At 40.1% G+C, this 12,336-nt stretch overlaps 1 protein-coding gene across 16 annotated transcripts in view; it reads left to right on the top strand.

Moving 5' to 3' along the window:
• LOC107098150 (nuclear factor 1 X-type-like) overlaps positions 1 to 12,336 on the top strand; it is a 298,579-nt gene that overhangs the window by 125,565 nt on the left and 160,678 nt on the right. For all 16 annotated transcript variants that reach the window (XM_015395640.1, XM_015395634.1, XM_015395636.1 and 13 more), the window contains one exon: positions 628 to 1,159. In XM_015395640.1, the coding sequence (XP_015251126.1) occupies positions 628 to 1,159 (532 nt within the window). The remainder of the gene's footprint in view (positions 1 to 627; positions 1,160 to 12,336) is intronic.

Below are 12,336 nucleotides of genomic sequence, written 5' to 3'. Positions count from 1 at the left end.
TCTGTGTTTTTGTTTTTCTGTGTTTTATTGTGAACGACACCATCGGCTCAGTAAAAGCCACAATGTCCAGGAAGTCGCTGTTCAGAGAGAATCTAACTTTATATGCATTTTAGCTCATTTAGCGCTAGGGCTAAGGTCAGACATGCTAGCATATTAGTTTTTCCCTTGTTTAAAAAAAAAAAAAAACTAAAACAAAAATAAGAATTAGATTTTTATTAAGGTTGAATTATTTATTAATTAAGGAGCAAACTTGTGAAATTGATAAAAATGTATCAAGTTGTACATTAGGAACCTCTGTTTCAGTACTAGCTAACAAACTTCACTTTATTATCGCTAAGCTAATTAAGAAAAAGAGTGAATTTTTATTGTTTGTTCTAACTGTAGAAACGTAACTACGTCCTTAAATGTTACTAAAGTCCAGATTTAAGCTGTTTCTCAGTTTAGATCCTAATTTAGGATTTGTTACTAAATTTAAATTGGTATTTTTGTCAGAGTTTAACCTTTACTGAGCATTAAATGTATAAAGTATGTAGATTATATCAATGGTTATAGTTGAAAGCTGTGTATAGTTTCTTATTATGTTTTTTTGTAGTATTTGTTGGTTAAAACGTGTTTTTCTGTCCTCAGGATGAATTTCACCCCTTCATCGAGGCCCTCCTCCCCCATGTCCGTGCCTTTTCCTACACCTGGTTTAACCTGCAGGCCCGCAAACGCAAGTACTTCAAGAAGCACGAGAAGAGGATGAGCAAGGACGAGGAGCGCGCGGTCAAGGACGAGCTGCTGGGCGAGAAGCCGGAGATCAAGCAGAAGTGGGCCTCGCGCCTGCTGGCCAAGCTCCGCAAGGACATCAGGCCGGAGTTCCGCGAGGACTTCGTCCTCACTATCACGGGAAAGAAGCCCCCCTGCTGCGTGCTGTCCAACCCCGACCAGAAGGGGAAGATCCGCCGCATCGACTGCCTCCGCCAGGCCGACAAGGTGTGGCGGCTGGACCTGGTGATGGTCATCCTGTTCAAGGGCAGCCCCCTGGAGAGCACGGACGGGGAGCGGCTGGTCAAGTCGCCCCAGTGCTCCAACCACGGCCTGTGTGTCCAGCCGCACCACATCGGGGTGACGGTAAAGGAGCTGGATCTCTACCTGGCCTACTTCGTCCACACACCAGGTACGTTTCCCCCCCACGCATTGAGAAGACAGATCAGAAACCAGTACGGGTGTCAGGATATAACCTCCCACCCTGCAATGTTCGCCAAATGGTCCTGATGGCAAAACAAATGCCAGGTTTTTAATATTTAAAGGCTCCGCTAGTGCATCACAGTCCCTCCGGAGAAGAAAAAACAAACAGAAAGGCTTCTTTGCTGATTGATGTTTCTTTTTCTTTAAAGAGATTCTGACAGTTTGAAAGACCCCGGCTTAAAATCTGTGTTTACTAAGAGATATGTTTGCTTTGGTACATTTGTAGAAGCATTTGTGTGCAAATTTAACTAAATCCAAACGTGCATGTTTTGCGGCGCCGTCGGTAAACAAAAGCATCTGCAAGCGGGTTTATCCCTCGTGCACGCCATGGTGTGTGTGTGTGTGTGTGTGTATAATCCCTGCGAGCGTGCGTTGGTGTCTGTTAGTGTGCGAGTGGTGGTCTGGCCCAGTCCCAGGTAGTTTAGGAGGCAGCCAGCCTGCAGCCCCCAGGTCGCCTCAGCGTATCACACACACATCCACCCGACCCGGGGCTCTACCTTGTGACGCCCGGATGCTCCGCTCGCTAGGTGCCGGATTGTACAGATCAAAGCATCCTTGTTGTTTCCATGTTTTAATTTTTCCAGACGCGTACGGGAAATGAATAAAATATGGCAGCATGTATTGAATTCATTTGGAGGAACTTATTCACTAATAGAAATAAGAATTCCAGAATTCACTTTTTTTTCACCTATTTTTTTTTTTATTTAGAATATTTTTTATCCAGACTAAATAGCACCGATTTGTAAAGCAAAAATATTTTTACATTAAGTTTATTACAAATAAAAATTTGGCTAAAGGAATTTACAGTTATGAAAAAAATAAATTTTGTTTTTGCAGGTAAATCAATTAAAAATGTGTTTTTTTCTTATTCTGGTGAAATTCAGTTACTGTTTAGGACATCCATGCTAACTTTCCTTTTTAGCGCGCTGTATCAGAGCGTATGTGAGCAGCTCCATCGCTGTCGTCATCGGATTACCGCAGCGCCGCTCCAGCTGTCCAGCAGAAGGTCAGGTGTGAATCCTCGATGTCGGCGCTTTGCTTTTATAGACGGAGGGTGTCATTCTTCCCTTGGCTGAAAGGTGGGGAGCTCCCCGCAAATTATTGACCCCCTCCTTTGAGGCGGGTGTGTAATTCTGGGTGCATTTCTACAGCATCCCTTCCTGTTCCACGACGGACCCAGTACCGAGCACAGCCTGGTGCCTCCTTCGAGGAAAGACGTTTTTTTTCTCCCTCCACTCCACTCTGTGCCAACATCCACCGACTCCAAAGCAAACCAGCTTTCTCTACATGGTTCCTCCTTCAGCCCCTAAATGAAGCATCTTATAAATGTCGTTTAGAAGTTTTTAAACTTCAATCACGGAGTGTATTTTGTATTTTTCCGGCGGCGAGCTCCCTCCTCTGATGGTCAGATTCCTGAGAGCGTGGGAGATGTACGTCAAGGTTTGAAAGCTGCTCCTGTTTCATTTCCCCGAGACACGTCGGGGGTTAAGCAGAGTTTAAAGAGGGACGGGCAGGCGGTGGCTCCACTCTGACCTTTTGGGTGGCAGCGTTACAGCGTTATTCTTAGCTCGCCATTCCAGGGTGTCTGACTGTGTTTGGCGGAAGCTGTCAGTAACCATGGACCTGATGATTGGACCGTAGCCGCCTCACCTGACGCCCTTCTCTTGTCCTCGTTTTTATTCCCCCTTTGCTTATGTCACTGTTGCCACCGATCGGAGGTCAGGAGCACAGATCAGGAGACCCTCTGTCCACAATATGCTCCTCTTTACACTAAAGATTTATCAATTATTTTAATAATTTAGTAATCAAAGTGAATCATTGCTCAGAGTCAAGGTACTCAGATTCTAAAACAGACATTTTACTGAAGGAAAAACCTCATTATTAATACATAAAGATGAAGTTGTCCTTTTTGTATAGCAAAAAGTAAATATCTTTGCCAAATTAATTGATTACTGAAATAATTGATGGATGTATTCCTAAAAATTGGAACAGATTTAGCATCATCTGCAGCAAAAATATATATATACTTAAAAACTGGAAATGATTGGAGCCTCCAAACAAGAAACGTTCTGATTAACGAACTGTTGGCATGATGCACTCCTGAAAATATTGGCTACATTTGACCAGATATGGAGTCACTTCTTGGACATTCTAACCAGATTAGACCTGAGGGACTGATCAGTATTGATCTTCACTGTGTTTCAATTATTACAATAATTTTTTGTTTTGTTGCTTAATTCTTAATTCTGACCTTTAAAAAATATGGTTAATGCTTAATATAATATTACTACAAGTACTATTGTACATGCTTTGCTACATGGAGAGAATGGGTGGGGGGTTTTTTTGTTGCTTTTTTTTTTATTGTTGTTTTAGTTTTTTTTGAGGTTCCAAAAAAAAAGACATTTAAAAAAAAAACCATTTTTTTAAATTACTCATTTAATCGGTAAATGGACCAAACAGTATAGCAACACTCAAAAGTATAATGGTCTCACCTTAAAATGTATCTTCAAATGTACTTTTATTGAACAACAGCAACAGAAAAGAGAACTTTTAACTTTTAATGGAGCGCTCCATTAAAAGGAGACGAAAGAGATTCATCCACGACCTTCGACAATAAACTCTCCTCCTCTTGCATGTTTCCTCTGTCCATAGCGTTCCTTATCAGTGTCGTTTCTAAGTCACCAATTTAGTGCTACTTGGTCCCAATGGAATTTCCCATTGGGAACCTACTAGCACTAAGTTGCTAACTGGTTAGCAAGATGCTTCCTACAAACCGGCCACAACCAAACTTGCTTGCCAACCTTCTGTCACAACAATCCCGCCCCCTTGATAAACGACCAATCACATTCACTTTATTCACTTGTGTAAAGTCGTAGGGAAGCGGCTGTTCCAAACGTTGCATTTCGGAATTCTCCCGAGTGGTGCACGACTTTACACGAGTGAATAAAGTGAATGTGATTGGTCGTTTATCAAGAGGGCGGGATTTGTTGTGGCGGAAGGTTCCATCTTCCGTCTTACTTGTGGCTGTAGCTTGGTTTGGTGTAGATATAAATCAAGATGCTATGACCGAAAAAATTTGATTGACAGATGACCGTTGATATATGATTGGCTGAATTTAGCTGTTCAGGCCTGCATAAGATAATGGGGAAAAGAAACAGATTTTAAGACAGGATTTTTTTTAAATAGAAATTTTTCTAAATTTTGGGACAATATGGTCTGATAAAGAGAACATTTATATACATGTTTAAGCCAGAATGATTTGACATTTATATATGCCTTCCCTACAACTTTAAAACTCTTGGCATGAACATAGATATTTTCTTTAAACTTTGTGATAATGTTTACCTGCAAGCATCTGAGCTGGTTCCTTTTTCTTAAGGTATGAAACTCGCTCCTTTTTTTATTTTATTGAACAGTTTAAACTCCAAGAGGAGAAAAGAGGACATGGCGTCTGACGTGATGTCGCCTTGGATCTCCCCCTTCGCTCAGTTCTTCTGTATTTGTCGGTACTGATAAAGCTGCGCGGTTCCAGGATTAGTCATGTTTGGATCGCGGGCCGCCTCATACGGCTTTCATTACCTCCATGAAAAGCTGTTTCTGAGAGCGCAGCCTCAATATTTGCTGCAGACAGGCGGAGAGCATAGGTACCCGGAGCCAGGTCTTAAAGCCAAACCGTGTGCACTTTGTTTCCACACTGCTGCTGCGCAGGCGCCCATTTTTACCCATCAGGGTGTCTTTGTGCCGACGTTACAAATGACCAAGAGAATCTCTTTTTAAAGAGACAAACAAAAGGAGGGACTTGGAAACGGACGGCGAGACTGATAGACTTAGCGCCTTCTCACGTCTGGCTAATCCATCAAACGCATCTTATCTGCGTCGCCCAATATCCTGAGCTTCAAATGGAGATACTATTATCAGGCCTGTGGTTACATAATGAAGAAGGGACCAAAAAGAACAAATGGGATTTGTCTTGTTTTTTTCACACGAAGCTTTAGATTGCTGTGTTCTTTTAGGCCGAAAGTAGCGTCTGGAGTCCCCCAATGAAAAACAGAAAATAGCTCCACAGAGGGAACATTTAAAAGAAAAAAAAAATCAGCTTTCTGTGAACAATGGTGTTGTCCGCTGTGCAAAAACCAGACTTTCTACTGAATCTTTCCGTTGCTTTGTTGTCGTTCCACATTACGTGGGTCATAAAATTCGAGCTTCATCACGGGGTCCTCCCATGATGGGACAGCGTCAGTGACACCGCAGGGTTTTAATTTACGCACCGAGGCATGTAGAGGCCTCTGACAGCCACCACTTGGCCCTCACTCAAAAGCCCTCCGTTTTCTTCAGCTGCCAGTGCGTGTATATATATATATATGTGTGTGTGTGTGTGTGTGTGTGTGTCCTACAGAGAGACGAGCAGATAGATACATATAGAGAAGCTCTTCCAGAATAAACAACCAGCGTGCGGATCTATGAAGGACGTCTCTCTGTCCCATCTCCAGACCTCTGCTGACCGTTCTGTCAGAACTTTACGCCGCTCTCTGGTTCCGGAGCTTTGGGATGAGGCCAGCCGGCTTCATATTCACTGTAATTATCCAGTTTAGTGAATAATGTTGGCAAAAAAACACAAAGACAAAAGACTAAAGCGAATGATTGAATTAGGTGGAATTTTCAAACAGAAAAGTCTCATATTGGGAAATTGAAAAATTCTTTGTAGCAGAAACGTTTTGGTGGGGAGGGCATTAACAAGGAACAGATTTATTTCCTAATTTCACTGTACAGTGATTTTTAATTAATTGTGCAATTAAGAGTAATAATTAATTTTTGTGTCTTTAGCATGAACTATAGAAATAAATTTATTTCTTAGGAGGTTTTTTCTAAAAAAATTCACATTACATATGTTGTTCTGTAGGCTTATCATATTATTTTATATCGTCCTAACAGTGTTAAATCTCTCTGCTACCACTGCTCTCCTTCCTCTGTACAGGCGCCAGGCCTGAAATCTGTCTGTCCGCTAAAAACATACGTATCCCCCCCCATTCCAGTTTGTTTAATAACAAAACAAACTGGAATACATCAACGCCTTCGGGTTTAAAATATTTGCATAAAACAGGTGATTTCACCCTTAAATACAGAAATAAAAATCTGACACGGATCAATAAACGGATCTAAATCTCCTCCGAGCTTCGTCGACATTCTCGTTCGGTGGCGTTTCTGTTTGGGGACGATGCCGGGCGCTGATATAAAGTAAAAAAGAAAAGCGTAGAATAAAGATAATGCAAAATGCCACGCAGGAAACAAAGACAGAGGGAGGGCACACATTCAGGCTAGCGGGGCGGCTTGGCAGCGTTTGGCACCCGGTGCTGCAGCTCTGTTTAGAAGGTGCCAGCTTTTCAAACCGACACACAGTCTCTGCCAACTTCTCCTCGTCTGCTCCTTTTTCTCCCTCACTCATTTTAACATTTTCTCCCCCCTTTACATCCCTGTTTTCACTTTACGCTTCCTTCGCTCTGTGTGTGTGTGTGTGCGCAGCGAACCCCTTCAATCTGCCTCATATGCTGAATAAATGTACATTTTTTATTTAGTAAGATCGAATAAAATCTATAATGTTTCCAGACATGCTCCTTTTTTTTGTTTCCAGTGAATTATAGCAGAGAGAATATTGTTACTCACTGGTGGATTCAGGTTCCCATCTAAAAAACCAGAACAGAATGGAGGAGAAAGTGTTCCTCTTCTCCAATCAGAACGGTTCCACGTGCGAATGTGAAGCATTAAAAGCAGGATTAGGATTATTTTCTCTTATTTTGACTTCGGCCAAATGTTTCCAGAAAAGGGACGAGTTGATTTATTCGGGGAATGCGAAGCTTCTGAGTGATGGGAGAAAGCGTTAAACGTTGGGCGTGGGGGTGGATGGAATTACCCAATAATGATCAGAAAATTAGAGCCATTATTAAGGGAGAGTAAACAGGCCTTTCTAAGTGTGAACGGCCTCCATTCAGCCAGGACCCAGAGCAGGGCTCCTTTCTTCCTTTCTTCCACCCATGGCCTCAAGAGCTCTCCTTTTTTGTTCCCTGGAAAAACAGAAAGAATATACGGGGCCTGCCGAGGTGGGGGTCCCGCTCTCCTTTTGATCAACACAGTGTGGAATATAGCTCCTCACTGTACCGAGCGTGACTTCCTATTTATTTCACCTACAAACAAGCTGCCTTTTCTCCGTTCCTCATTCATCCTAACTCGCCTAATTAGCTGTTTAATGTATTTACATAAGACGGCGTCGCTGAGTTCAGAAATGCTTGGCAGAGTGTTTGAAAAGTGTTTCTGAAAGTGCACCTGGGTGTCCGTCCTTTTTTTTCCTTAAAATTATCGTCACTTAAAGGCGCAGCGCTCCTTTTTCTTTCTGGATCCGGAGAGAGCCGGAGGGGGCGGGGGACGGCGGGTGCAAACTGGGTGCTAATGCGGCAGCGGCTTCCGGGCTCGTCGGTGCAAACGTTCTAATTAGCAGCAAATGGATAAATAAATAAAGTTGTCTCTGAGCAACTGAACAAATGAAGACAGATTTACGCTCCTGTAGCTGACGGAGAGAATAAAGGAAGCCGTTTTCCTGACCCCCACCCCCCAAACATCCCATCCAAGCACTGACCTCCTTTAGATTAATACTAAACAAAAGCAATCTTTACCATTTGTATTTGAAGGTCCAGGATTTCCCCTCCTAGCATGTATCTTTGCAGCCGCCCCCCCTCCTCTCTCATGTTCAAATGATGGATTAAATCGAGCTCTGTGACAAGTTTCAACTTTTAGACCTAAATCTGCTTTTAGCGTCTCCACAGCTTTCCCCCCCTGCTGTGTTTCTTCTTTAACAGTTTTCATTAAATCATGCAAAGCTGGTGGAGACATAAAACATGAGAGTATAGCTCTAAATATAAGGTTGGTCAGTTTAATTCAGGTAGAACATGTTTGTAGGAACTATAAATACTATTATTTATGTTTTTCTTCTGCTGTTGCTTGTTGATCCATCACATAATTTTCAAACAGAAAACTTGTATTGTTTTTTAATATGATAATAATTCAAGAAATTCAGTGGGTATAAAGATATTTTGAAGGGAAGGTCACTTCCTGTGACGACTCCGGACAGGTTAGCCTTCCTGGTTTTCCTTTCGAAGGTACAGCTCCATTTCACAGGGTTCTCTTTGGTAAGGTTCCCATTAGACTGGTTGGCTTTCTGGGCTAAACTCTGAGTCTACAGTTCAGTCTCATTTTAAATCCTCCTCTGCAGCTTCTCAGCATATATTTAAAATGTTTTTTTAACCCATTATGAGATGTAATTGGAGGGGATTAGCAGAGTTTTAAAATTGCACTGTTGTTTTTGTTCCTTTGTTGGTATAAAGAAAGATTATGCATGACAAATTTTACAGTAAAATATTAAAGGGCTTATATGATGTAAAATCAACATCTGTGAGCTTTTAGCTATGTCATAATGCCAGGGTTTCCAAGGGTCATTAAAAATGATTAAAAGTAATTAAACTATTATTTTTTTTAATTAAGGCCTTAATTAACATCAAAAAACATTAAATGTGATTATCGTGGCATTTAAAATTAAATACAGTTATAAGAAATATTTCGCCAGATATATTATGTCGCAGTATATTTGCGCAGAACTGCTTCCGGTTGATTGTAAATCCATAAGTTCGGAAAAGAAGCTTTAGGCGGAGAAAAAGCTAGAGAATGGGAAAATGCAAATTTCAACAAAAGTGACTGGAAAACAAGGAATTTGGGACATGGCTGCAAACTGTCCACGGTACAGATGACCAAGGATTTTGCCGTGTTATACATAATATATATAACATATATGCACACACACACAAACATATATATGAGAGTCATGGGTACCTGTTGATGGCATTAAAATCATTTCTGAGCGCATTAAAAGAGCATTAAAAAGCATTAAGTTACTCATTCCTGTATAAACTCTGAATGCGATTTCTTCATGGAAATCTCGCACAAAGCAGTATTTTGATTGATTCATACAGTTCTGCTGTCTGAGCAGCAGCTCTTCCCTCACCTGAGAAAACAAGCGGTTGGAGAACATCTACTACTGCTCCATTTCCACTACCCCTCTGAAACCGGTCTGTGCCGAGTTCGGGCACAGCTTGGATTAGTTAACTGGGCCGAACTTCGTTCTTACGACCATTTACACATCACGCTACCACGGTTACTCGCTTCCTATCAGCGTTCCACAATACTACAGCTCTCAAGACGGAAATTACGCAAACAAAAATTAAGGAACCCATAACATTTAGGAACTTATGTGCCTGGACAGCGTCCTCCGCCACAAGTTTCAATGAGAGCCTCGGCCTCAGCATCATCACAGGTCTCACCACGCTGTTGTGATTCTGTTTATTGTGACTTGGCTAAGAAGTTCATGTTGCGAACATGTAAAGGGATCTGTAGATAGCAAAGCTGAACACGCCGGAAGACCCGTAAAATTAGTACCTCACTGTACATAGGAGATGACAGCGTCTGCTTATGAGCTCTTTGTTATGTGAGCCAGAACTGAAGCGCCATGAGCCTTACTGATGAACTACTACTAGATTTAGCACGGTTCGGTTGTTTCTGGCACGATCCAGTTCAGTTGTGTCCATTTACTCTCAACAGTTATCTCGATTACCGTGTTTGGACCATTTTTGCCACGGTTTTAAAAGGGTAGTGTAAATTGGGCTATAGAGCGCCCCCTTCAGGAAGCACCTACCTTCACTGCTTTGCTCCCTCGCTGTTAATAAACACAAACTTTCTTCAATCGGGAAGGGTGGTGAGAGTCAGAGCGCCATGATTCCCGCTCAAAGTTAAGACGACGCGGCTCTTTTAGCTGCTAATACGAAATCAGCAATAAGGGTTAGGTAATATATCGCACATTTTTTTAAAATCGCAACTTTTATAAAACCAGTCAAAAAGATAGGGTAATATCATGTAGAAAGTCTGCAATTTATTTTTATTATATATTTTTTATTTTTCTACATATTTTGTCAGGTTTAGCTAACCCTGTTTTGTGAATTGTTTTGTCCCATTTAAGAAAAATAATAGATTCATAAGTACTTTTTTTTATTATTACTCAATGTGTAGAAAAACAAATCCTTAATGAATGAATAATGAATATGGGCTATCAAGTTTAAAATATCCAGATTTTTTTTTCTGAACTTTTTATTTAGATAATGTCTGATTGTCTACATTCAGAGGAAGGGGTTTCCTTTAGAGTCAGGAGCTCTGCAGGAACGTTAGCAACATTTTTTATTAGTCCAGAGGGTTTCTATTTAGCTTGAATTAAAGATAATATAATCTGTGAAACACAATTTGAAAAAAAAAATTAATTCACAAACAAATCTGAAAAAGAGAAATGAAAATAAAAACTAAAGTTATCTAAACAAAAAAAAACAGAAAAAATCTGAAAAAGTTAAGTTATAAAAAAAATGATGGAAAATAAATGTGAAATTATATGAAATATATACAAACATATAATACTTTGAAAAAATAAAATAAAGAAAGAATTTTTTTTTTAAATTACAGTAATTTAAAAGAAATTGAAAAAAATTATGATAAATAAATTTTAAAATACATACTATAATATCTGTAAAAAGAAAATCTAAGTTTAAATTTTAAGTTATAAAAATTGCCTTAGAAAATATAAAATATATAAAAACATTTTGAAAAATAAATAAAGTAAAAATAATTAGTAAAAAAAAATAGTTTAAAAAGGAAAATTGTTTTTCAAAGTTTTAATTTCTGGATTTAACTTTTTTTTTCAGCCTTCAGACGCGGTGTGATATAGCAAAGTATTTTCATCTGAGGTTATAAGAAAACAACTTGAAGTTATAAAGACATTATTTCATATATTTTCCTTCAGTTTTACTTTGGAAGGCTTTAAAAAAGGCAGGATGTCGGACCTTTAAGAGAACCGTATATGTACGCCAGAAGGACATCTGAATAGTGTTTCCATGGTCACCAGTTTTCCCCTCCCCTCAGAGCACCTTTCCTGGGTTTCATCCAAAGAGAGTGAGCGACTGGCCTGCTTGGCACTGTTAGTGGCCGTGCAGTGCTGGTCTGTTTCCGTGGCCACCGTGCGGGCAACCAGAGCACCAAGCTCTGCCAGAGGAATCCACTCAGATCACTTTCACTGTATAGAGGGCATCCCCCGCATGCCTGTAAACGTGAAGCCTATACAGTTGAACTAGAGAGAGGGTTAAAACCACACTTATATAATAAAGATGCTTTTTCCTCTGAGAAAAGCAAGAATATTACATTTTAACCCTCTGATCTTATGCTATTCCTGAACACCCTAAACACTTTTCATTGGATTTGGACCAAGTGAGACGTATAAAAACATCCCTGTAATATTGGAAGCGAAATGTTATTCACACATTCTGTTTTCTCGCTGCGGCGCAGTGGGCTTCTTACTCTTCTTATGAAGCTTTAAGCGCTTTTTGAACACATGTAGGCCAACCTCTCTGTTGACTCTGGCAGAAGCTCCTTGTCAGAATGTCAGCTGCTATATGTTTGAATTAATATCTACAAATTTAACCTTTTTGTTTATTCATGTGCATTAAGAATTACCGAGCCATAAAAGAACAAAAGTCGTAACATTTGCTCGCTCAATAAAAAAAATGGTCCAATGTCAGTTTCGCTTAAATGTCAATTTCGTTTTTTGTTACTCATAAACTTTAAGTGGTTTTACATTTAGAGAAAGTATTTGGATGCGCTCTAAGTGCATAAATCAGGATTTTTACACCAGTTAGGGAAATTATCCTGCTTAATGTGCGGTGATAAATTTTTACAAGAAAACATGCATGTTTCTCCGCTTTCTCTGAGGGTCATTTACAGACAAGCTGGTTTTTGCAGTGAGTTCATTTTGTAGGCACTTATTCTACACAACTAGAAACAGCATTGATTGTCTGTGAGACAGTTTGAGATTTCTCTCTATTTATATTTCTTTAGTGTTTTTAATGAATAAACTATTTGTGTAAATGTGTATGGAACTTGATCAGTCTCTATTTTCACAAATACATAATTCATACATGCACAGGACAAGATCCACACATGCACAGCACGATTCACGCAAGCACAAAATAA

Source organism: Cyprinodon variegatus, unplaced genomic scaffold (genome assembly GCF_000732505.1).
Source record: "Cyprinodon variegatus isolate N-32 unplaced genomic scaffold, C_variegatus-1.0 Scaffold751, whole genome shotgun sequence".
NCBI classification, from domain to species: domain Eukaryota; kingdom Metazoa; phylum Chordata; class Actinopteri; order Cyprinodontiformes; family Cyprinodontidae; genus Cyprinodon; species Cyprinodon variegatus.
The sequence above is the reverse complement of the archived record's forward strand: the minus strand, read 5'-3'. Positions and strand labels throughout refer to the sequence as shown.